The sequence below is a fragment of the Aethalodelphis obliquidens genome, unplaced genomic scaffold (genome assembly GCF_003676395.1).
Source record: "Aethalodelphis obliquidens isolate GAN/ISIS:26980383/991018 unplaced genomic scaffold, ASM367639v1 scaffold17, whole genome shotgun sequence".
NCBI classification, from domain to species: Eukaryota; Metazoa; Chordata; class Mammalia; order Artiodactyla; family Delphinidae; genus Aethalodelphis; species Aethalodelphis obliquidens.
The window spans coordinates 4,997,233-5,024,508 of record NW_020837961.1 but is presented as its reverse complement, the minus strand read 5'-3'; the positions used below and the strand labels follow the sequence as shown (position 1 = coordinate 5,024,508).

Here is a 27,276-nt window from a genome sequence, read left to right as displayed (position 1 = left end):
GTCTTTTTTACTAAACTGTTAGCTACTTAAGGGCAGGGACTGTGTTTTTCACCTTCCTGTATGCCCAGTTCATGATGCAGTGCATAGGCATGCTAGTAAGTAAATGATCACGGAGTGAACAACTAGGTATTTGAATTGTTCCCAAACCTATGCTTCTGGTCTTAGCCTTTCTATTCAACTCCATTCTCATATTTTCAAAGGGCTGCTGGCATTTTTCAATTGACTGTGTAGTTTTTCCTCAAACTCAACATCACAAACTCATTATGTTGTCCAACTTCTCCATCTTTATCAGTAATACCAACTTCCTTCCAGTTTCCTTGTTAGACATTTTAGAGTACTTTGAGTCTTCTTCTGATGCTGAGGATTTCCTTTACTCTATTTCACTGACTCTAGCCTCTGTTCAGACTTTCATCACTCAATTCCTGGAAAAATACAAAACCTTTTTGGCTGGCTGGAGGGTATTCTGACTCAAATTTCTTTTCTTCTTAAATTAATATGCATATCTCTGCAAGATCATCACTGAAGTATCATTTTATTCATGTCCATGTGTTGTTCTATTTATCAAATAGTTTTGTGAATGTGTATGACACATGCCATTCTCTTGTATAAAAACTTAATTAATGTTCACATGAACTAAATGAGATAGTATTTTTATCTCTATTTTATAGATAAGGAAAATGAAATTTAGGTATGTTAGACTCTCTGCCCAAAGTCAGTTACACCAACAAGGAAATGGTAGAGCTGAGATTTGAACACAGGTCTATTTAGCTGGGAACACTGAGCTCTGCTTAATCACTGCATTAGAGAATAGTATCTCGAGTTTAAATTCCTGCCTCTTTTTGGAAGGTCTCCATGATACAGCCAATCAATCTTATTTAACTTCCTTTCACATTTCAGATATCTTTCTCGTTATCTCCTGTGCGTTGACCTTTTCACTTCAATTAAATTGTAAGCTCCAGAGACTATGCATTATTCTTGTCTTAATTTCTATGAAGGTCTAGTACTGTGGAGGGCACACAGTAAAACTCCGTGAATAAATGATACCGTCTTTGGTACAGTTCTCGGCACATATGCATGCTTAATCAGTGGTCACGACGATTATTATTTATTATTACTCGAGGGGTGGATGCATCAAGTTGAAGTCCTAACAGAAAACCAGAAAATTCTGATCTCTGCCTCAATCCTAAGAACTTCTTCCTTATGACCCAGAATTATGGTTTCTCAGGCCAAGTTAGTCATTTTAATTACATCCCACCCTTTCTGCGAAGCGGTATCAACTATAACATCAACCAGCAGCAACACTTTTTCCACGATTAGTGCTCTCTTTAAATTGGGAGCGCTTTGGAGGAAAAAAAAAAATGGAAGAGTTGTAATCGTTTTGAGATGGATGGTCATCGTGCTTGCTGTCTATCCACGGCTGGAACTCCATTTAACTTTAAGGAAGTCTACTAGAAGTGCCTGCTCAAGGATTCCTGGCTCAAGTTTCTGATGTGTACGGTCTCGGCCCATCAGGCATCTCCCTGTCCTGTCATCCCTCCTACCAGTCTCCGCCTCCGCGGAATTGTCCCAGATCCTGCAGCAGCTGCAGGAAAGTCTCTCCATCCCTCTTTGCGGAGTGAGACGCACTTCCCAAGACGCAGGAAATTGGGCGGCTTTCGGACCCCGCAGTCCAGGCTGCAAAGGCCTGCGGCCCCGCCCCGGCCCCGGCCCCGCCCGCCCCGCCCCGCCCCAGAGAACGCCGTCGCGTCTCTCTACGTCACGCGCTGCCGGAAGTGCAGCTGCGTGCACGGCGGGGGTACGTCTCCGGACGGTTCCGCGCGCTGTTTCGCGTGCAGCTCCCCGAGCCGCGCGGGAAGCGGCCCAGCGCTTCGTTGTCGCCTCCGCCGCCGAGGTGGTGTATCTCCCTGCGCGGGCGCTCCGAGCGCGGCGCCATGGAGGTGGTGGAGGCCGCCGCCGCTCAGCTGCAAACTCTGAAATTCGGTGGCGCCGGCGTCGGGGTTGACCAAGGTCTGGCCGTGCCGGCTCCGGACCCCGCTCCGGTCGCAGCACCGGGGGCGGACGAGGGGGCCCCGGACCTTGCGGGGGAGCAGCCGCCTCAGCTCGCCCCGCCGTCGCTCCCGGAGCCGCATCGCGGAGGGAGCAGCTTGGAGACGTCGGACTCCGACTCGGACTCCGACTCGGACAGGTCGGGCGCCCGGCGGTCCGGGGCGCGGGGCCCGGGGCGGGTTCGGGGAGCGGGAGGGCCCGGGGAGCCGGGGCGCGTTCCTCGCCGCCCCCTGTGGATCGCGCTCGGGGTCTGAGCATCGCTGTCAGGGCCCCTCGTCCCCGAAGTCTGGGGGTCTTGTGTACACCATATCGTTTTCAGCTAGAGTATAGGAAATCTGTGGATATAGGGTTGTTCCGTGACCAGTCGTGTGGCGTGTCCTTGGTGGTTATAGCTTATAGTTTGGGGCAGAGCCGACTTTTCCCCATCCAGTTTAGTGTGTGCGCTTGTTTGTGGAGCCAGATAATTGGAGCATCAGGAGAAGGATTTTATGTGTTTACAAGTTGGGTCCCGGCAGTTTTGTTCGTAGAAGCTTTCTGGTGAGGAATTATTAATGAAATTAGCGAAATATTGTTATTTTAGTGTTACTGCAGGCTTCCGTAGGTTTTATGAGCCACCTCCCCCCTCTCTCGCGGTGTCTTTTAAATATGAAAGTTTTGTGGAGGGAGGGGACTTCGGCGTGACGTTACTACACCACGCTGCACATCGTCTACAAGTGTTTGACTGTGTCTTGTGCGACAAGACCATTAACAAAATAGATACTACCCCTGCCCTGCATTCTGCTGAGAGGAACGAAAAATAAAAGTAAACATACCAATCAGCCAATGAGTTGGTGACAGTTACCACGAAGGAACAAGCTAGGCACTGAGAAAGTAACAGGAGAACCCAACCCGGTCGGACCCTCTGGCCATGATAAAGTTTTAATTCTAATGGGTGGAGAAACTATTGAAGAATTTTTGAGCAGATAATTGACATGCTCAGGTTAACGTCCTGATGTTTTGCTCTGTGGATAAGGAATTGAACTGGGCTCAAGAGTGAAAGCAGAATGGGCAGGGTTAGTGTGGAAGCAGTTGGAAAGATGTTCCGTTAGTCCACGATGTGACCATGTTTGGATTGAATATTTTGACATCTCCCTGATCAGGGTCGCTAGTAGATGTTGTAGTGGCCGAGTCAGAGAGGCATCAGTTGGGTGGATGGTGGTGCTGTTTACTGGGATGGGGGCTGTAGACCAATAGGAGTATTAACTTCGGACAGTTAATTTGAGGTTTCCCTCACAACAAATTGGAGATGTCATGTAAGCAGTAGGATGATGAGTTTAGAGTTCAGAGGACAATTCTGGTATGGACATGTAAATTTGAACATCAGATTACAGATAAAACTTACTTGAACTTTTTAATATGGATGTTTTCAAACTCATACAAAGTACAGAGAGTAATACAATGAATGAACATATACTCATCACCAAACTTGACACTTTCCATTATTTTGCTAACTTTGTTTTATCTAACATTTCTAACATTTTTTTTAACCTGGTAGTGTTAAAACAAATTTCAGACAGCATGCCACCTTACCTGTAAATTCTTTACTATTCATCTCTGATAAAATACTTTTTACATAACCACCATGTCATTATAAATCATAGTAAAATGAACCCTAATTCCTTAATATCACCTAATACACACTCTGTATTCAGATTTTTCTAGCGGAATAGGAGTCACGTTTACCAGTTTTATCGTTGACTGAGAATGCAATAGCTTGAAATGATTCCAAGGTTTCCACCTCTGGTGACTGGATTGAGGACTAAACAATGAAATAAAAGTAGAAGCTCGAAGACAGAAGCAGATTTAGTAAGGAGAATGCACTTTTTTCTTTTAACTTGTGAGTGTGAGACATGTATAGGTCATTCATACCACAGTTGCTGGTAAGCAGCTAGAGATCAGGAGAGGAGCCTGGGGATATCAAGGCTGAAGATTTGGGAGTTATCTGCACATTGGTAATGATTGAGCTCATTGGAGTGGATGAGGTTATCCATGGAAAGAGTACCAGAGAAAGAAGAGAACATGAGGATGGGACTCTTAGAAACAGTACATACAAGGAGCTGAAGTGGCTACCAGCAAACAATTTAAGAGGAGAGTTACTGGCACTGAGAATTGCTGTGGAAGTCAAGGGCTAAAGGAGATTTCAGAGAGTAGTGTTCAGCATGGTTAGTAACTTTGAGGAGTTTCCAAATTGAAGACTGAGAAGAAACTCTCTTGGCTTAGTTGTGATTTGGTCCTTGGTGACTAATAAGAGAGGTGCCTTTCCCAGAATTCTCGTCTGTCAGTGATTTGTCACATGCTTAATTATATTCAGACTGTGGCATGACACGTGAGGCAGTTGTAATAAGAGGGTTTGGGTTATAGCAGGGATTTTGTGATCAATGGATTAAAGACTGCTTTCCAAATACCATAGTCAGTTTCGAAATGCTAAGCTTTTGAACAGCAGCCATAAACATCTAGTAAGGTAGATATTTCCTAGTTGAATAATCGTATTTTGGTACCCTCATAATAATGCTTTTGTACTGTTTTCAATTTTTTTCTTCTCTACAGTGAAACAGATTCCGATAGTTCAAGCTCCTCTTCTTCCTCATCATCATCCTCATCGTCTTCATCCCGTATATCCCTCCCTGCAGTGCTGTCAGATGGAGAAGATGATTTACAAGTTGAGAAGGAAAATAAGAATTTTCCTCTTAAAACAAAAGATGAGTTACTTCTGAGTGTAAGTACTTAGATTTGTTACTGAACTTAATTTGCATGTTCTAAAATATTTTATGGTACCAGTATTGATCTCATTTGGCCTATATCTGCTCCATAAATTTGAATACCTTTCTCAGCTTTTATTGGTCATACCTTTGCCATGCCTTGGCTTTCTTAAGTAAAAGAAAGTATTGATCTGAATAATTTCTCAGGTTGCTTCCAACGCTAACATTTGACAGTTGTGCTGGGCATCCAGTTTGGCTTGCTGCTTTTCATTTTTTATCTTCCCTAAAGAGTGTAAAGATTTTTTTTTTTTTTGCTCTACAACTCAGGAAATTTTGCTAAGTAGCAATTGAAATTATCTTTTTAATCGACTGCATTTAGAGAAATAGTGAAATTAGGTCGGTTGCACTTTTGAGGATTTATATTTACTTGAAGTTTTTGCAGTGTTTTCATTATTACAGTTGGAAAAAACTTGTTTATTGTGGATTGGTATTGACATTTGATAGGTTTGGTCTATAAATTTAACTCTTGTGTGCTTATTTCCTTCTAAGCTGTTACTAGGAGGTTGATGGTAGTCTGGTTGAATGAAACCTTATGATCCAAGAGGAAAGTCTTCTCAGAATTTCACAGGATATTGCCACATGTTTATTCTCCCCACTCCCACGTGTACTTTAGTTATTAAAGCTTTTAAAAACCTTAATGATCACTGACTGTAATGATATAATACTTAAATCAATGAAGTAGTAAAGCAAGATTTGAAAAAAAATTTTAAAGCCTAGAGTCATTCAGGCACCTTTTCATGACTGTATTCACTCGATATTATTTCCTTTTTCTCGTAAGAAATTTCCTATCTCACTTAACACCTCATGTATTGAGAACCCTTGGATTTGTATGCAACTTCATCATTAATTTATATTTCCCTAGTATAGACATTGATCTCTGTCAGTGGTCTTTTTACACAAAGCCTCTCCCAACTTATGACTATTTTCTGAAAGTATTGGGAAACTTGATCTTTTCCCTGTATCTTGATCACCTTTTTATTTAAGTTCTCTCTTAGAGTATAAGAGTCAACAAATAAAGGACCACAGTACTTTGATTTATGTATGTGTTTCATTTTCTTATTTATCTTACTAGACCTAGAATTTTTCCCTTGGAATTTAATGCAAAATATTAGTCAATATACTTAGGTATTTTTCTGGATAGAGTGCTCGTATTTTCATCAGAAAGTCAAAAAGGGTCTGTGTCCATAGAGGCCAGGAACCACGTTCTTGAGGACTGAGTTCAGACCTGGTCTTCGCGGTTCCCTTAGTGCCCAGCAGAGTGCTTTTCGGTTGTGGGGTTCTCAGTCAACGGTAATATGTGATTGTAGAATGGGTGAGTGAACAGGCATCTTACATTCACCCACTTTTAAACTATTACAGCACACCTGCCATATGCCAAGTGCTGTAAACAAGACCCATCCCCTTTCTGCTGTCATAGTACCTACTGGAGAGAGAGAGAGAGAGAGAGAGTAAATGAAGCAGAGACAAATACAGTCACTTGCTGGAAGTGCTGTTGAATTGTGAGTGTATGCTTGGCTCATATCAGAAAATTGCATTTTTGCTGGGAAGGAAAGTATGTTAGCTTTTAAAACTTGGAGTAGTGTGCTGCTCTGTTCCTTTTTGTGCCAGTTCTGAAGGATCTTTGGGAAGGATGGAAGGGGCAATTATAGTCTTTATTTTTAAATTTTGGGTTCTTAACTAGCTGTTTACTTTATATTTTCATGATTAGGAAATAAATGTACTTGAAGTTCCTAGTCTTTTAAGCCACTCTGGTGCCAGAGCTAGGTGCAGGAATGAGTTCTCTGGTCTGCCCTAAATCTTTTTGACTTAGGGTCTGAAAGAGTATCTGAGGACTCCTTCAGGACTTTAGCTCTGAAGTTCAAGGGAAGAGAATGACTTGGCCCTGAACACCAAGGATGGTGTGGCTACAAGTACTCAGTATCTTTAGGACTCTGCTCTTTTTCTGTTGCTCTGTAGGTGTTTCTGCGCAGGGCTGGTGGCTTGGCCACTGATACTCCTGTATGAAAGCCATGGAGAGAACTTGTGCTGGTTTACCGGGGGCTCGGTACTCAGGCCTGAACAAATAATTGAGTCTAGTGAGATGGGTATTCGGATTGCCTGGACATGAGTTACCTAGGCACTGCTCTTCTTGTGGAGAGTGTGTAGGAAAGTGTGTGCTTGAGAGAAAGCACAGGGTGAGTGTGAGAGCCAGGTGACAGAAAGGAAGCGTGAGAGCGTGTGGAATTTGAGGAGGGCGGGAGCTGGGTGGGTGTTTTCAACCCCATGCAAACCACAAGGAATGGGTTCTCGGTCACAGGAAAGGGAGGCTTAGAACACTTCAGACGGGGTTGCTGTTCTGTCAGTAATAGTATTTATCTTCTGTGGAGGGGAAGAGGGAAATAATAATACTTGGGAGCAGTTAATCACATGACTTACATTGGACTCTTGTGGCGGCAACAGAGACCCTCAAATTGCATCAAGAGAAGGGGGATTTGTTGGAAACTTACTTGGATAGGAAAGCCATCGGGAACCAAGCTAGCTCTTGTGGATGGCCATGCTGTTTCTTTTGTACGCTTCTTGGGACTCTCATCGATCCAAGTGTCATATTCTTGTTTCCTGACTCACTTCTTCTGTTTGCCTGCAGAGTCATCTTTTTAATTCTCGCTTACACCTGCATTCCTCTTCTTGCTCCTGGCTGTACGTCTGGTCTCTCCTACTTTAAACTTCTCCACGAGCTGGCTATTAGCGCCATATTCTTTCCTGACTATGACAGCTTAGATTTGTCTTTTTTCAGAAGACGGCAGTCCGCGCTTCCTGGGAAGCATCCCCTCCTTTGTTACAACTAGCTCTGGCTGGTATTGAATGTGCCATTTGTTCAGGTCTACTGGTGTGTGTCTTCTTAGGCAGCAGGGGTTGTGCAGCGGAACTGTTTGCTCTGTGTAGTCTATTAATTTAATTTCCTAATGAAATTCTGAAGAAGATGAGAGAAATATTCTGTGTTGTCTTTGCCAAAAGGCATACATAAATTAAAATGGGCCAAACAGTTAATACCAGTTTCAGAGTTTGTGCTGGATCATTGAGATCTTTAGAACATAAACATGCCCAGTTTAGCCCGGTTTTATGTCCTACCTCTTTATGAAGTATCTCATATGCTAGGCTGTTTGCTATTGTTGTTCAGGCATGCCGAGCTTAATTTTTACCTCCATTTAGCCTGTTTGTCAAACAGGAATGTTGCCTTCCTGGGTCGAGCTTTTTAAATCTTTTCCATTGTTGCAAAGTTAGGTCCTGGTGATCTACCTACTAGCTATTGCGGATCTCTCATTGTAAGAATGTGGGAGCTACAGTGAGGTAACCTCGAGATTGTTCTTTTAGAATTAAACAGTTGCTTTTTAAAAAAATTTTAGTTAATTTATTTATTTTGGGCTGTGTTGGGTCTTTGTTGCTGCGTGTGGGCTTTCTCTAGTTGCGGCAAGTGGGGGCTACTCTTTGTTGCGGTGCGCGGGCTTCTCATTGCGGTGGCTTCTCTTGTTGCGGAGCACAGGCTCTAGGCACGCGGGCTCCAGTAGTGGCTCGCGGGCACTAGAGTGCAGGCTCAGTAGTTGTGGCACTAGATTTAAACAGTTGCAACAATCTCTTGGGATGACGAGATGTGGTTATAACTTGTTTTAAAAAAAGATGAGAGGAAGAGGAAAAATGAGGGATTGGTCAGCCATAGAGGCATTGGAAAGGAGAATAGACTTAATTGGCTTTTTTCTTAATGTCACAATTACATAATATATGACAAAGTTAACCAAGTGGAATCATTCTTTTAGAACATAAACCCTTTAATGCTGAGAAGGTTTATATTAATATGTAATCTATACAGTAAATATAAAGCAGTATGCATATTACAGTTTTGGAACTACATTAAACCACATAGGGTTTATTCAGTGTTTCAGTGAATTGGAAAATTAGGTTCTATTTGAAGAAGTTTCTCATCAATTTATGTTCTTAACTGTTCTTTCAAATAAATCTGATGTAATTAAAATTTAGAATCATAAGGACATTCATGGGATTGTGACATTGCAAAGTCTTAATCAGAAATGAATTGTATAAATTAGTACCTATTGAAAACCTGAAGTTTTTACTTAATATTTTAAAATTATAATCACAGTGCTTTTGGGGATAAAACATAAATAATACTGCAATATAGATAATGTGTATTTATACATGTAATATAACATGACCAAGAAAAAAACTTAATGCTTGTAGGCAATTCTTGGTAAATTTACCTTCATAATTTAGAGACTGCCTATATTATGTTGTATATATACCATATATATACACAATATATGGTATGTAATTTACAATATACAGTATATAGGCAATATACAAATGCAATGTATGTATATATACAATATACAGTATAATATAGGTAACATACAAATGCAGTATAATTAGGTTGACCCTTATAGTTGTAGTTAGGGTGAGTACACTTTTTCTGATTCTGGCAGTGCAGACCCTTATCCTAACGTGAGGATATGGAAATACGTGGGCCACCTCAAGTGGTCAGAAGTTACAGTGGATTATTTCACATTTTTGACTTCCCACCATCTTGAAATTGTATTGCACCTTGTTCTACAGTTAATAATCGTTGATTGAATGTGGTGTTTTCAGGGCCCAACTTGGTTGATGAGTTTTGTCCTAAATGCAGGCCTTGTTCAACTTCAGCTTTTTATGACTTTAGTATATCTGGAATTATTATATCATATCTTAGAATACCGATGGCACTTACTAGCATTCTCAAAATACCTGATATTTAAGAAATGGCTTATATACTTGAGAGGAGGTAGGTTTTCATTAATACTTGGTGCTTTTTAAAAACAGTGCTCAGATTTTTTAAAAAATTAAGATTTTGTGCTTCATTGCACAGTTTTTTCAGTAAGGCTTGTATGAAGCACAAATAATCCTGAATAAATACTGATTTATTCAGTAGAGTATCCATATATACCCTGTGTATATACATGTATATGATCATTATTACACAGAAACATTCCATTTATTAGCTTTCTCCATCCCCAGTAGATTTAATAAGTGAGTTGTGATTGTTTTTAGAGAATAAAGACAAATGTCTGTAGAGAAGACTCCAGCTAGAGAGTGAGCATACACACTTGGCTGAAAGCAGAGTAACAACAGAGTTGATGACTGAATGCCCAGTGAATTGTACCAGGTACAGGAAGCTGAAGGAGTGAGTGGAAGGGGAGATGAGTTGCAGTGCAGTGGTCAGGGAACACATCGTGGCTTGACCTTAGATTGAAAGGTGGATAGGATCTCCATAGAAACGGACAGGTGAGCAGGATAGGAAATTTCCCAGTGAAAGAACCAAGTCTGTCGCAGCGGAGTTGTGTCCCCGGTGTTGGTTACGCTGTAGGGGCTCAGGAAATGTTTCTTTGTTCACTCATCATCCATGGGAGTGTTTTCAATTCTAAAATGGATACTTTTTAACCTTTTCACACTTCTGAAAAGTTGGGACTAATAATTGATGGCAGTGATTAGCTTCACAGTTTCTTGGCAGTGCTTTTAATTTTGTGGTATATAAAGTCAGCGTCTTAGATTCCGTGAGGTACGGACTCCTCAGTTAACATAAAAGATAATGCTTAGGCTTATATTCGTCATTGAAGGTTTTTTCTTATGGAGATGGATTATGATTTTATTTTACTTTATATTTATGCCAGTTAACTTTCGAGAGTATTCTTATGAGCTTTGTTTTTGTGACAATAATTTTAGAGAAAGATGGGATGAGAACATTGTAGTTTACTACAAAAGGAGAATATAAAGAAGATAAGAGAATATAAAGACATTTCAAAGAAGTGTTCACTTTCAACTTTTAGGTGAAAATATTTAATGGGCTAATGTGAATCTAGTGTCATATATGATAGGGTAATTGATGAGGGCAAATTAATGCTTGTTGGTGATGGCTAAAGGAGTAGATGAGTTCCATGGAATGTTGTAAAAGTACTTTCTGTGGAGAAGTTGATGAATCCAACTAAATGTTATATGAAGTCCTAGTTGACTCACAGTGTAGAGACCTAATCCATTCTTTTTTCCAATATGTTTTACCAGTTATAGGAAAAAAAAGTTAACAATCCTGGCTCTCAGTACTCCAGAGATTGGATCCTACTTTCCAACCATATCTGAAAAGTGAAGGCTCACCTAATAGCATCAGGTAATTGGCCTCCACGTGCATGTCCTCTGTTCTTGGGTAACATGAGAAAGTGGTCAGATAACTTCATTCCACTTTCCTCACTTTTTAAAGTTCTCCCCAAACTGGCACCGAAAGGATTTGTTGCCATTTGGAATGTTTGATTCCTTTCCCACTATCTGCTGCCCTTTTTCTGTATTTGTGAGTGAAAACCCAAATCAAGGTTCTTTAGGTAATTTTACCTCAAAAGATCATAAGTTACTGATTTTTTCCCCCTACCCCAGTGATAAGTCTTCATAGAGCTAGGGAAGTCAAGACCATTGTAAGGTATGACTGTCTTCTCGGAGGGCCATTTTTGACCCATTAGCTCCTTCCGTTTTTGTGCTGGAAGTTTTAGGCACTGTTTTTTGACTGGTGTGTCTACAGTTTAATTTTCAATAGGGTGGATTTTTAATGTTCAGTGCTTCTCATTTGAATTTTCGTTTAACTGAGCAACCATGTAGGCCATAAAGATGTCTGAGAATCAGAATATAATCATACTTCTGATAGACAGTGGTTGATCTTTCACGCCTGCTTGAGAAATGTGGTTAGGACCTTGCATTTCTTTAATGCCATAGCTGTGAGCATCTGTTCTCCAGAATCAGAGTAACTTTGTTCAAGTCTGGTATGTAATTTCTGTATTAATGTTCTGTCTTTTTGATTGCATGCTGTTAAACATTTTTTTAAATTGTATTGTTAATCACTTGTGTGAATTATTCAGAACTTTTTTTGCTTAGTTTCTCACTATTTATAGCTAAGAAGCCTGAAGTAGTGAGTGGAGAGGAGCAGATTCAGAACTAGCATCAGGTGGATTCCAGGCAGCTCTGTTTCTAGTTACTGTTGTGGAGGCCTGCTTAGCAGCATTGGAATTTGATCATTTGGACTTCCTGATTATTTCCTTTCTGAATAATATAGGATAATTTGTCATGGTAGAGGCTGATTCTGTCATCTAATTTACGCTTTCCTACATTACTGTAAGAAACCCTACATTGCCTTTTAGTAAAGCCTTTGACTTGGAGGTATAGAGTGTGTCAGAGTAGAGGATTGGATTTCTTTAGTATGTTGAATTTCAGGAGTTCATTTGCCAAATGCTGTGACTTTTTTCTTTGCCTGATGATGCGAGTGAAATACTTTTCTTCCTTTCCTTGTCTACTCTTTGTTGTTAAATTTGTCATTACATGTAAACATTTTGAATAAATATATCCATAAAAACTGTTTTTACTTTTCTTTGATTTTTGGATCAATAAAGATAATATTAATTTTATTTAAATGAGTGCATAGATATTTATATCTAGTTGCAGATACTGTACATCCAAAACAGTTGTTAGTTTGTTTTTAATTTTGGAAAATAACAATGATGACAACAGGGATTTATCACACACTTTCATTTCTGCCAGTGGAGTATTCAGGTTAGTGTTCACACCTAATATGGTGTGTGATGTCAATAATATGGCCTTAAAATTATACTTGTATTAATGGCCGAAAATAGATTGGTCCTCCTTTACCTGGGTATATATTTAGTAATGGAGGGCTCTATGGTTGTGTGAGAGTGTAAAGCAGTGCTGTCCAGTAGATCTTCCTGCAGTGATGGAAATGTCCTATAGTGACCCTGTCTTCATACCATAGCTACAGAGCACTTGCATGTGGCCAGTATGACTGAAGACTGCAGTGCAAATTTTATTTACTTTTAATTAATTAAATTTAAATAATCAAATGTAATTAGTGTCTTGTATTGGATAAGCAGAATAGAAGGAGTCTTTTCTACTCCCTCATTAATCTTTCCATGGGGGTTGTAGGTAAACTAGGCTCATATGTTAATCTTCCTAAGCGGCTGTAAATAGCCTTCTAATCTTTTGTTTTCATTGCACTTGATTTTGTTTATATGATGAAGGGTCCGGATTTCCCTCATCAGCTCTTCCTTCAGTTTTTTAGTTTATCGTTATGCCTCTTATTTCTGATTCTTTATATCCTCTGCACTGTCAAGGCTGTAGTGTACTTTAATATGTGTTCTGGCCCCTTGTTTTTGGTTATTGGAGTGTGTCTGTGTTTCTCCTCGTTTCTGTCACACACACACATCCTCTCTCCACTCCTGGAAAAGCAAAGTGCTTGATTTTTGTTTGAAGGAGATTATGAGACAGAGCAGATTCATTCATTATCTTACCAGGGCAGCTTCTGTGTTATTAGCGGGCCAGGTGTTAATCTAATGGCTGTAGTAATGTTTGACACTGCAAAGCTGAGGTATCTGTGCATCAGTCCTGCGCAGTGAAGCTTAATTGGAAGCCTGCCTTTTTTACTTTGTTACTGAGAAGGTCGGGTTGAGGTCCTTTTCATTCCTTGAGGATTCTCTTTTGAATTTTAAGAATTGTATTTTCATTATCTAATTTCTGCTCTGACTGAAAAAGTCTGTGACCTCTTCTGAGATTTTTTTTAGCTTGGACTGATGAGCTAAGCCAGTTCATTTTACTGAGCACCTACTATGTGCTCGCCATTGTTCCTACTATAGCAACAAGCAAGGCAGACCTGGTACCTATAGTTGTTGATGGATTTATTGTCTGGTTAGGGAAAGACTTTAAGCAGGTAAATAGTATGTTAGACAGTAATGTATTTACAAGAGAGCAAAGCCGCAGGATAATTTGATGAAGAGTGACTAGGCTTGGTGGTGGTGCAGTTCTTTAGATTAGTAGTTCTTTAAATTAGTAGATAAGGTAACTTGTGACATCTACATATCAAGATCAGATCTTGTATTAATGGTCTGACATTGTAGTCCAGAAAGTTTCCCTTTGAACCTTCTAAAGTTCTGCCTTCAAACCTGCCAAAAATCTTCGTGGAAAGCACATCCCTTGGATGAATTGTTGAGGGAGTTTGGGAGATTTTTTTCTCCCCCTTTTTCCTTCTCCTCTCCTAGTATCCTCGTTTAAGAGGAGCTAATATCTCTTTTCTCCCTTGATTCAGTCCCCAAAATGCTATTTCCAAAGCAAATATATTGCTTGACTTAACTGGACGTTCAAAGGCTCCAGAACAGGCTCTTAACCTGGAATTATACAAGGCTGGTTTTACTTCTTGATCTCGACCTGGAATTGCACTAGGCTGATTTCACTTTTCTCTTAACAAGTTATATGTATAATATTTGGTTCTTTATATACCTTTTGTGTTCTGCAGAACATTTGGTATAGAGACTTTATGCATATCGCTTTTATAGGTAGGGTCTTTTACCATCAAGAAGCAGTGTGATGCCTTCATTGGCCTTTTTGAGGAATCTCAGAACTATGCATGCATTCCCCCATTACAGAGTACTGGGGTAGCTGAATTGGAATTAGAAGTGTGGTGTCTGTGTTCTAAGTTTTGGTTCTACATGAGATCAGAGATCCTCCCCATTTGAAGGCAAAACTTTTTGTTCTGTTAGTACATAGGTTTGAAACAGGGTAGTAACAGGAGTTAAGGGAGTCTCCCAGACTGTGTTTTGACCACAGGTGTGAGTCCCTGCCTCACTACAGATATTCTGGCTTTGTTTACCTTCCCTTGTCTCCCTCATGCTGGATGTCTCATAGATGTCCTTAGAGCAGGACATCTGGACTCCATTAGACCCTGTAGTCTGACCTGCTCAACTTACAGTAAATTATGTGGTGATGATATCAAAAGATGATGAAAGGGCATTTGGTAAAGTTCAACAGTCATTTCTGATTTTAAAAAACCAAACACACACAAATAGGAATAGGTGAATACTTTTCTTAACCTTATAAAAAGTTCCAATCAAAATGCATTATTATGCTTACCATTTGAAACATTCCTAATAGTCAGACATCATGCTCACTATCATCACAATTTTATTGTGGTCATACCAACCAGTGTCATTTGAAAAGTGAAAAATGCGATATACTAATATTGAAAAGGAGGAGGAGGACTTACTTTTTTTTGAAAATATGGTAATACAGTGAATACACAAGAAAATCACTAGACATAAATCTCAGCATGGTGTTTTCTTGTGTTCAGACAATTTTAAAATTTGAAACTAGAGAAGCAATGAAAGTGTCAGTGAATTTTAAGTCATCTTAGTATAGGGAAGGTCTTTCTAAATGTGACACGAGTTTTAAAATCGAAAAAAATGAAAAGATTGATGTATTTGGTGTAGTCAAATGCCAGTTTAGTAAACAACTTAAATGCCAGAAAACATGGTGAGAAGTTAAGGGAGTGGATATTTGCTACGTAGTTGATAAAGAGCAAATGTTCTTAAAACCCCAAAGTTTTCTTATAAATTGATAAAAAGATAAACCTTCCAAAAGAAATGTGTATAAAGTATACAAGCAATTCATAAACACACTCAGGTAGCCAGGAAACATGTCGTCCTGATTAATGAAGAAAATCAAATTAAGGCAAGATACTGTTTTAGACCTATCAGATGGGCAAAGATTTAAAGTTTGCTTCTCAGTGATGGCAAGGATGTAGGAAAATCTCTCATACATTTTTCGTGGAAGTGTGAATTGATGTAACCTTTTTGAAAAGAAATTTAGCAGTATCTGTCAAAATTAAAAATGTTTATACCTTTGGATATAGCAGCTCCACTTAGAAGAATTTATCATAGGAGTTACACAAAGATATGTTTTAAAGAACGTTCATTGTATCATTTTGTGTAATGATAAAAATTAAAACTGCAGATAAATGTTGTATCAGGTGATTGGTATACTAATTTTAGGACATCTATACAGTGGAACTGTAAGAGTGTTTAAATAAAATAGATACTTATGTTTTGGTGTAGAAAGATGTGGAAGACAGATAAAAAGGATAGCTTATATTACAATGTGGGTACTTTAATTAAGTGAAACATATCAAAGTTAAATGTTAAGTTTGTGTCCGTCTAGTAAGTGTATTTGAAAGACTGTTAACAGCTATCTATGGAGAGGAACTGGAAGGTTGAAAGGAATAGGGTGGGGGAAATTTTTGCTTTTTACTTCGTATCCTTCTATACTACTTCAGTTTTTATTTTTTTTAAAAAAGGGACATGTATAACTTCTGTACTTTAAAGTTAAAAAAGATCAAAATAGTACCAGAGTTTAGGTTTGTACCAAAACATAATTATATTGCATGGGCCTTAAATTCCTCCTAATAGAACACACAAAACAAGGAGCCTTCCATTTTGTGGTCAAATAGCATTTATTTATTTGAGAATAGTGCTGATTTTGTGTCCTAAGTGTTAACGGCATACAATCTGCCCTTCTACCCAGTTCAGAGGTTTTCATAAAAGATCTAACAGCATTTCCTCTTTTCTTCCTTTCCTCTACCTACACAGTCCTGGCTTTATTTAACCAGCGGGCTTTATCACAGTCCAGAAGGAATGAAAGTTTTTGCTCTAGACCTTAACTATAATTTGGTGAGGCAGCGGGGCAGATTTCATCACTGTGCTGCTGCATTAGAAGCTGCCATTCGCCTCTTGTAGGAGGCGCTACTCTCAGAGCCAGAGTCCTTGTGAGATGCCTGTCACATTGCCCTCTATCACTAAAGCCTCCTGCCTGCAGCTCCCAGCATTATAGTCCTCCAGTCTCATATTTCATAGGGTACGGGGTTTCTTCAGCTAAGAACTTCTTAAACAAGGCTGTTCCATGCCACATTTACCAGTTTGTTCTAACAACTGAACCCCCTTCTCTATTCTGATACACACATGGAGCATTTTCAAACCATGGTCTTTGCCAAGAAAAGGCTTTTCATATTTAATATGATAAAATGACAAGCGGTCGTCCTCTCCTTAAAAGTACTCAGGGAAATTCCGACATATAAAACACAATCATTTCCTTCAACACAGGCCAGGCTAACCATACAGAGATACGTCTTCTGCAATGAGCTGGCTGAGACCCTTAATGTGGCTTTTCATAACTACTTCTTGATCGGAAGGTAGCATCCGCAGAAGAAAGTTATGCTTTCGCTCTGGTTAAGTGATTTTGTTAAAAACCTCGATTTGAGTTCCCATAGAGGAAAATGATTACCCAGGATATGCTCATCTGCAATGTACTGTATAATTTAGGTTTTCCTGTCTTTTCTAACATTTCTCCCAAAGTTACCTTTTTTCTCTCAAACTAACCCCAACGTGCCATTAATAAGATCTTTGCACTTTCAAGCCCTTCTTAAGGAAAAACTTCCTTCGAAGAATCAGTTGTGATCATTTAGCAAAGGTGAAGAATAGAAAGCTCTGTTTATTTAATTTAATGCCTAAGGTCTGCTTTATTCTTAGATTTCTCTTCAACTTCATCTCTACTTCAATATCTAGTTTCTGTAGCAGCTGACATTCAGTTAACAGCTGGGTCAGAAAAGAGAAATCTTTAGATGTAAAAAAAATTTGGATTTTAACCTAGACAGGGAAGATAATCAGGCAACACCTTCACAACTTTTTGGACTGAAGCTTACATTCTGTTTCCAGGAATTCTGTACTTTTTCTTGAAGAGGCCAGAAATTCATCTCTTTCACACAGTCCCAGAAAAGTTAGCTGTTTCTCTGTTTAGCTGTTTAACCACAGTCAAATTAATTAACCAACCACATTAAGGCAGCTCAGAGAACTCTCCTTGTGTGGAGAAACTGGAAATATTTCTCTTCGAATGGAATGTCTCTGGGAGTTACTATGTGAGTTGTCTCTTTTCTTTACCTTGGATTCCTTAACAGCAGTTTTTGGGGGTAGGGGGAGGGTGGTTTCTTGTTCAAGTATGATTAGGAAAATCTAGAATGGTCTTCAGGCCTGTGTTCTTATGGGTTAGGCTGTAGACACTAGATCGCTCGAGTCACTTAGGTGGGGAGATGTTGAAGCGGGGAGAAATGCTCAGACACTGAAAAGGACAACATCCAAGAGATGACAAGTACTTAATGTTATGTCTCAGAAACGGGTGTAGCACTCTACATGGAAACCGTCCTTTTTTTAAAAGTTAACTTGTTGAAGCTGGAGGAAGGTTAATACTTTCTTATATTTCAGGAACTACCTACTGTTGAAGAACTCACTATTGTTCTGCCTGAAGGTATTGAATTAAAGCCTCTTGGGATGGTTTCAAGTATTATTGAACAATTAGGTATGTAAATATTTTTATTAATAAGAATTATCATTTATAACCAAGCATGTACTAATAATGAAATCAAAGACTTAATGACTGGTAAATTTTCTCTGAAAGATGTAATAACACTTCATTTTACAGTCATTAGGTTTGAACAGATAAATTTAGTTTTTGCTTATACAAGTAATACATAAATACAGTGTCTTTATAAAAAATTTAAAGTGTGCTTTTACTGACATACTTCTCCAGAATTTCTTTGATTTGGTATATTTTCTATTGCTGTTAAATTACTACAAATTTAGTGGCTTAAAACAACACATTTATTAGTTTACAGTTCTGTGGGCCAGAAGTGTGATATGGGTCCCACTGGCTAAAATCAAGGGGTCCATCAGGCTGAGTTCCTATCTGGAGGCTCTGAGGGAGAATCCTCATATTCCTGACCTTGTCAACATCTAGAGGCTGCCGCCTTCCTTGGCTCATGGCCCCCTCCCTTCATTCTCAAAGCCCATAATGTAGCTTCTCTCTGACCTTCTTTCCTCATCACGTGTCCCTCTGACTGCAGCCTGGAAAACGTTCCCTGCTTTTAAGGACTCCTTAGGTGGGGTCTACCCACATAATCCAGGATCATCTCCCGTTTCAAGCTCCTTAACCTTAATCACATCGGCAAGGTCTCCTTTTTAACATAAAGTAACATCCACAGGTTCAGGGATTAGGGTGTGGATGTCTTTTTTTGTTTGTGGGGTGGTGGGTAGAGGACCGGTAATCTGCCTATTGCCTTTGATTTTATCTTATAAACATGTAAATTAGAAAGTTCTGTGATTTAACACCGATATTAATATCATGAAATATGAACCCACTGGGATACATGGGAACTAGATTCTACAGATTTCTTTTAGCCCCAGGATGTGAAGTACGTATAGGAGAGACTTTGAAATTAATGTCACTACCATTACCTCTCTAGTAATAGACTCCTAAAAATAGGACTCAGAGTTGACAAAGTCATAGGATTTCTTTAAAAATATTTTATTTATTTATTTATGGCTGTGTAGGGTCTTAGTTGCGGCACGCAGGGTCTTTCGTTGTGGTGCGCGGGCTCTTCGTTGCAGCATGCTGGCTTCTCTCTAGTGTGGCATGCAGGCTCCAGAGCGTGTGGGCTTTGTAATTTGCAGCACATGGGCCCAGTTACCCCATGGCATGTGGGATCTTAGTTCCCCGACCAGGGATCGAACCCACGTCCCCTGCATTGGAAGGTGGATTCTCTACCACTGGACCACCAGGGAAGTCCCAAAGTTTTAGGGTTTTTGAACTGGGAAAAGGCCTAAATTGTTCACCAGTCCTTAGTTTATGACTTAAGAGGCATAGAAAAATTCAGGTTGGGGCTTCCCTGGTGGTGCAGTGGTTGAGAATCTGCCTGCTAATGCAGGGGACACGGGTTCAAACCCTGGTCTGGGAGGATCCCACATGCCGCGGAGCAACTAGGCCCGTGAGCCACAAGTACTGAGCCTGCGCGTCTGGAGCCTGTGCTCCCCAACAAGAGAGGCCGTGATAATGAGAGGCCCGCGCACCGCGATGAAGAGTAGCCCCCACTTGCCACAACTAGAGAAAGCCCTCGCACAGAAACGAAGACCCAACACAGCAAAAATAAATAAATTAATTAAAAAAAAAAAAAAGAATAAGGTCTTAAAAAAAAAAATTCAGGTCACTTGCTCTTGTGATCAGTCAATGGTAGAAATGGAAATCTGTCTTTTTGATCTTTTTATGTGTCCATATCACCATTTTAAAAATTAATTCTTATCTAATTTTGCAGTTTATTAATGAAAATTCCAATTAAAATGAAACTTTTTTACAAAAATCATAATTAAAACTCTTTACATCACTGTTGAGTCATTATATTTACTAGTTTTTGAATTATCTTATGGTATTTAATATGCACAAATAAGTCAGACAGGAATTTATTGGACTTGATGTAGATAGAAGAAATTTAGGTCATAATGTTTATTCTCAAGGGAAAGAAATGTAAACTATAGGATATACATGGACTAACGCTTTTCGAGGATACTGTTTTGAATAACACATCTTAATAGACTAACAAAATTTTCAGCCTGGTGGGAATAAAGAGTAATGAATCAAACAGCACATGTTACTGTTGTATCAATAAATGCTTGTTGCACACTCTGTTTGGAAAGCTTAAAACATCTAACACTATTTGGACCTTTTACAGAAAGGAGTGTACAATAAGTATTAGTCCACTAGGTTGTGGTGATAGCTCTGTCTGGATTTGACCATGTAATCATGTTAATGTCTTGAGTACTGTTTTCTTACCTTTCTATAAAATGAGGGTTTTGGATTAGGTGATTTTTAATTTTCATGTAATTTTTGACTCCTTGAGACGGGGATTGGGAGGGAGAGAAGACTGAGAATAAATTTTGCTCACTGTTATTACCTATCCTTGTCATCTTTATTCCAGGAGCAGATCTAACTCAAAAATTGTTGACCTGTGATCTGTTCCTTATGTGCATGTTCAGAACTTAGAAGCACTAGCTCTTGAAATTAATTGGGATACAATTGAAAATCTTTGAGTGGATTTTAATAATCTGAACTAATATTTCAAGTGGATATTCAAGTGGAAATACTTCAATATTTCCACTAATTTTCCAAGTGGAGATGGCATTATCTGTTTAATGTAACAGAGTATTCTTGTTTGTTGCTTTAATTTTCTAAGAACCTATTGTGTGTGTGTGTGTGTGTGTCTGTTTGAGGTATGTATGTTTGTTTTCCTCTTTGCTGTGGTAGATTGGTTGTTTGACATTTGTGGCACTTAACGAATTGGAGATTCTGCTAGACCAGTGGAATAATGCTTTTTGCCTTTTGAGAAGGGAAATGATAAAAATTACTGGGAGTTCTATCATTCTTACTTCAGCTGTTCAGAGGAAAATATATTTGTGAAATCTAACTTTTTCATATATCAGTAAGTAATCAGTGCTTTGCAGAAAAGAATTTCTAGGGTGAGAAAGAAGACTAATTTCTTCTAAAACAGGAGTTAGTGACTAAATGTGAGATTATTCTTTTTAGGGTAAAAATTGCTTGAGAAAATGATCAGCTTGAATTTGTTGTCTTAATGGATGATTCCAATTTTCTGTGAGATTTTGTACTTTAATTTTTTTTCTTGGAACTGTAGGTTTCATATAAAATAAAATAATGTAGAATTTATTTCCCTGTGCTACTTGGTAATAAATAGACTTTGTTTTTTTATCCAAGAGAAATAGTTACTGAGGTATATTATCCCACCTTAAATTTCATTTTAAATTATGTTGGAATTAAAGCCTAAATTCTCATTTAAATTCTACATTATCTTCTGATTAAATCTTGAAATAATCTTTTTGTTTCATTTTCAGTAATAATTGAATCTATGACTAACGTACCTCCAGTTAATGAGGAGACTGTAGTTTTTAAAAGTGATCGACAGGCAGCAGGAAAGGTTTGTAAAAAATATTCAGATCCTACTAATTATCCTGTTTCTTTGTTGATTGGTTTTTCTGACTTTCACTGTCTTAAAAAGTTTATTAATTTTAGTACATGAGCAATCTAGAGCTCTCAAATTTTAGTACATTCCCGATTTTCTTCAGTACTTCGTGTCTGCCTTTACATTGGTTTAATACTGCTTATTATCCTTTGCTGTTTGTGTCATTAAATACACATGTATACAGATTTTTCCTGATGTTTGTCAGGTTGTTTGCCAGGCAGTGGGTCTGTGTATTGAATAAGATACAGTTCCTCCAGGTACTCAGTTATGTGCAGGAGACTTTCCACTGCATAGTTGTTCATACACTTTTTTGGTTTGTGAGGCCCTTTGAATAGTGACTCTCAAAACTTTTTAGACTTTGCCTTCCTCAGGTGGAAGCTGAGAGTGGAATATTTCAAGTGGAAAAAGATTTCAGTGATAGCAGTAAAGTGTCACCGTAGGCACTTTCTGGGGAATTATGAATATGTGTATCATCGAAAGGTTGGGTCCCTTTTGACGTCTTACTAATGGAACAACCCCACATGCTGCATGTCCAACCTTAAGAGGGAGGAAAGACCCCACATTTTACCCTGCAAATAACAATTCAGAGCGGTCAGCAGAGGACGTAAAACCGTCCAAGATGAAGAATGTAAATACCAACCAGGTGTTCTTTTTCTGGCAGCAGGGACAGAGTTATATTCACCTCAGGACTCCCCACTGTGTGTAGTACAGTCCTTTGTAAATTATATGTGCTGAGTAAATATGTATTGAGTTGAAAACAAACAGGTAAGAAACCAGCTGCTATCTTTGGAGAAGCAACTTTCTGGGTTTATTTTTTCCTAGATAAGCAACAGTTGGTGTCTTTTTTTGTTCGGAGAGATATAGTTTGTGTTTAATCAGAAAAAAGCATGTATTTTGAACTATATTATTAGATCAACTCACATAACTTTCCCTTTTCTATGCCTTTTCCTGCTGTTCTATTCTAACACAAATTAGAAAGGGATCAGGCTTTTATCAGGGTCCTGCCACCCTGCACTACCTACTTTTTAGGTCACCAGACTTATTTACCAAAGAGAAATGAGTCTCTTACGATTGCAAAGCAGTCAGCAACAGAATTAATTGGGGTCTAGAGCTAATACTTTTTGGCAATTCTTGAGAAAGTTTGCAAAGAGAAGAAAGACTTTTTAATACTGAAGGATGGTGCTGTGCTTTTCTCCCTTTCAAATACTTAGGCTTAGTACTTTTGTTTCAAGTATGAATCTCAGTGCTTTTGATTCAGAGGAAGAAGTACTGCAATACAGAGCAAACCCTATTTACTGCTGGTGCCTTTGTAAGGGGTTAGAGAGATTCTAGGGGCTTAACCTTGGAGGCTGTTGAGAGAGAGAGAGAGGAGTGGAAGTGGGTGGACACTGCTGGGGAGGGAACTCTCCATGCACAGGCAGGCTGGTGTGCCTCCTCAGGGGAGGCCAGGTAGCAGAGGCAAGGGAAATGCACTTCCTGCTCTTCTTGACTGAATTGAAACTGATCATTTCCATGATTCCTTTTATTTATGATTTTCATGACAGTTCCTTTTTCTTTAATAGCTAACTTAGACAATTTCAATTTCAGTATACTCAACACTTCACTAATTTTGAAAACCTCTAAACTCACATTTCTTATATCCCCCAGTACATTTGAATTTTCAGTCCTGAATAATATTAATACTCAGCCCTTCTGTCATTTGACCTTGGAACAAGTCGGATAAAAATATAATATTTACGTCTTTAACTTTAGCTATGTGGTATAAGTCTAGAAAGAAAAATTAGATCTCTCTCCAAATTTTACATAGAAAGCTTTGTAAATTCAAGAAGTGACAAGTCTTTGAAAAATATTTGATTATAAATCTAAGCACCTTGAAATAATCCCCAAGATAATGGTGGAGGTGTGGAGGGTTGAGAGTATCAGTTAAACAAACCAGTGATCAGAAAATGAAATTGAATCTCTTAGATATTTAGCATATATTATCCAGACACTAAATTGGTTTTACGTTTAATGTTAAACCTTTGCACGTCCTTCCTTTTCCCTCTCCTCTTCAATAACAATAATGATCAGCTACAGTGTCGAATGTTTTGTGTATATTTTAAAATACACTGAAACTCTAAGGAAGTGGAATTATCCCCATTTACTCAAAAATCACAATAGGTAAAAAGGAACAAAGTGGAGTTTACAACCCAGGTGGTCTGATTTTTTTTTTCCCCTTCCACCTCCCTCCCTCCCCCTTTCCCACTGATTTAAGGAGGGCAACCTCAGATTTGAATTTCTACTTTTGCACTTTAATCCTAATAATGATTAGTTCCTCTTGATAATTAGTGAATGGAATTCCATTTTTAATGTGAGTTCTTTAATATTAGGGGATTTTTAAAAAGTGACCAACCTATATCACCTGTTATATCTATATAACTTGAATTTCTTTGCATTTAGTTTTGAGCATTTGTTCAAGCAGGTTTTGTTTTTGTTATTTTTTGTTTCACTTTTTAACAAATGAGAACTTTAATAATCAAAAATCAGCAACTGAGGATGTAATAAGATAGGTACTTTTAATGCAGTTGGTTTAAATTGGTCTAAGGTATTTGGAAAGTTGTTTAGTAGCTTAAATCAAGAGTTTTAATAATAATCATGCTTTTGGCTCCAATAATTCCATTCCTTACAAATCAATTTTCAGGAAATCTGAAGTACAGAGATTTACAGATAAAGGTATTTATTACGGGGCATCAGTTCTTACACTGAACAAATTGGAAGCTGTCTCAGTGTTCTACAATATAAGACAAATTAAATAAATTCTGCTGAATGTATAAAAGAGTGTTAAATAGCCACAGAAATTATGCTTATGAAGAATACATTTAACATGAAAAAACTTAAAGAAACTTTAGGTTTTAAAAGAGAGCAATAGATCAGTGGAACAGGATAGAAAACCCTGAAATAAACTCATGCACCTTACGGTCAATTAATTTACAACAAAAGAGGCAAGCATATTACAATGGAGAAAAGACAGTCTCTTCATTAAGTGGCGTTGGGAAAACTGGACAGCTACATGTAAAAGAGTGAAGTTAGAACATTCTGTAACACCGTATTACAAAAATAAACTCAAAATGGATTAAAGAGTTAAATGTAAGACAGGATACTGTAAAACTCCTAAAGGAAAACATAGGCAGAACACTCTGGCATAAATCACAGCAATATTTTTTTAGATCCGTCTCCTAGAGTAATGGAAATAAGGGCAGAAATGAGCACATGAGACCTAATTAAACTTAAAAGCTTTTGCTCAGCAGAGGAAACTATAAACAAAAGAAAAGACAACCTACAGACTGGGCGAAAATATTTGCAGATGTTGCTGCCGATGGGATTAATTTCCAGAATAAACAAATAGCTTAATTAATTTCCAGAATAAACAAATAGCTTAATAGGTTAATGTTAAAAAAAACAAATAAAAAACCCAATCAAAAAATGGGCAGAAGACCTAAATAGACATTTTTCCAAAGAAGACATACAGACGGCTAATAGGCAGGCACATGAAAAGATGCTCAATATCTCTAATTATCAGAGAAATGCAAGTCAAAACTACAATGGGGTATCATCTCACACCAGTCAGAATGGCCATCACTAGAAAGTCTACAGATAATAAATGCTGGAGAGGGTGTGGAGTAAAGGGAACCCTCCTACACTGCTGGTGGGAATGTAAACTGGTGCAGCCACTACGGAGAACAGTGTGGAGGTTCCTCAATAATCTGAAAGTAGAGTTAGCATATGATCCAGCAATCCCATTTCTGGGCACATATCTAGAGAAAACTGTAAAAGATACATGCTTCCCAGTGTTCATAGCAGCACTATATTTACAGTAGCCAGGACATGGAAGCAACTTACATGTCCATTGACAGATGACTGGATAAACATGTGGTATTTACATAGAATGGAATATTACTCAGCCATGAAAAAGAATGAAATAATGCCATTTGCAGCAACATCGATGGACCTAGAGATGGTCATAGTGAGTGCAGTAAGTCAGAGAAAGATAACTATTGTATGATATTACTTATATGTGGAATCTAAAACAATGATACAAATGAGCTTATTTACAAAACAGAAATAGACTTGCAGACATAGAAAACAAATTTATGGTTACCAAAGGGGATAATGGGGTGTGGGGAGATAAATTAGGAGTTTGGGATTAGCAGATACACACTACTACTATATTAAAAATATACAACCAGGACCTACTGTATAGCACAGGGAACTGTACTCAACATCTTGTAATAATCTAATGGAAAAGAATCTGAAAAGGAGTACACACACACACACGTGCATTACTGAATAACTTTAATGTACACCTGAAATGAACACATTGTAAATTAACTATGCTTCAATTTAAAAAAATAGTTAAAATAAAACGGAGCAATATACAAAAGTATGATATAGTCTCAAAAGAAAAAAAATTGTTAATAGGAAAAAGACTGGAAAAATCTACACTGCTACTGATCATGGTCTAGTTTCTATAATGTACATTTATTATCAGAAACATATTTAAAAACTCAGGCATTTATATTGGGAAGAGTTTGAAATCAAGAGGTTCCCTTTCATCATTTATAAAACATTTTCAAAAATAAAATAATAGATATGCTAAAAGCAGTTCCTTTACCTAAAAGTTAAAGGCTGTATGGTATCTTTGGTTTTTGAGAAATAAACAATTACAAGTTCAAATCTACTTTACTACTTTTTGAATTAAAAAATGTTGTCATTTAATATTATAAAAATGTTAACAACTCTGGAAACGGCAGAAGTGACTGAATCTAAAAGAATCGAAAAGTTCCATTTCATAAGATTTTAAATGACAGCATTATATTTCTCAAACGTTACCAACTGTAATTCTTTTGTTTGTATCTTATAACTTAAATGAGCAATAACAAAAACAATTTATTTGCGTCTAGTTGGTAATTGGTACCACCAAAATGATTTAAATTTAGCAAGGAACAAACTTGTCACAGTTATTTTAGATTCGTAGAAAGGAAATCTGGAATAAGCTAATGCATTTATGATCAAAATATGAAGGCTTTATGAGTACGCAGAAATGACTTAAACTTTTATTGGTTTTATATTGACAGCAATTACCTTTGAAAACATTTATCGGGTTTCTTTATTTTGCAGTTAAAGGAGAACTTTATGTGTCTTCTCTTTCATAGATATTTGAGATATTTGGCCCTGTTGCGCATCCATTTTATGTGTTACGGTTTAATTCTTCAGAGCACGTTGAGAATAACAGTATTAAAATAAAGGACACTATGTATTTTGCTCCATCAATGAAAGACTTCACCCAGTATATATTCACAGAAAAACTTAAACAGTAAGTACGTTATTGGCATGCTATTTCTTTGCTTATCTAATATTTATGTTTTAGGAGTAATTCTCAGTGATGTAGTTTCTTGTAGTTAAGATGGTATCTATCTAACAAAGAGTTCATTTGTCTTCCTGGTAACATCTCTGAAAGCTACAGTTGTTATCAGACTTTATAGGTCGAGATCATTTGTATCTTTTGCCCAAAACGACATGATCAACTAGTAAGAGCATGTTTGGGCCATATACTTTTGTCAATTTTAATTCATTATTTTTTCCATTATATACCTCCTTTCATATATATGCTACTTTACCATTAGTATTATAATTTTTTTAAAAAAA

At 38.0% G+C, this 27,276-nt stretch overlaps 1 protein-coding gene across 1 annotated transcript in view; it reads left to right on the top strand.

Annotated features, from left to right (window-relative positions):
• The first annotated feature begins 1,807 nt into the window (after nucleotides 1–1,807).
• Nucleotides 1,808–27,276, top strand: part of NAF1 (nuclear assembly factor 1 ribonucleoprotein) — a 38,802-nt gene continuing 13,333 nt past the window's right edge. Inside the window, exons 1-5 of the mRNA XM_027116860.1 lie at nucleotides 1,808–2,185; nucleotides 4,633–4,801; nucleotides 17,993–18,086; nucleotides 21,464–21,546; nucleotides 26,784–26,944. Coding sequence (XP_026972661.1) covers nucleotides 1,932–2,185; nucleotides 4,633–4,801; nucleotides 17,993–18,086; nucleotides 21,464–21,546; nucleotides 26,784–26,944 — 761 coding nt within the window. The 5' untranslated portion in view covers nucleotides 1,808–1,931. The remainder of the gene's footprint in view (nucleotides 2,186–4,632; nucleotides 4,802–17,992; nucleotides 18,087–21,463; nucleotides 21,547–26,783; nucleotides 26,945–27,276) is intronic.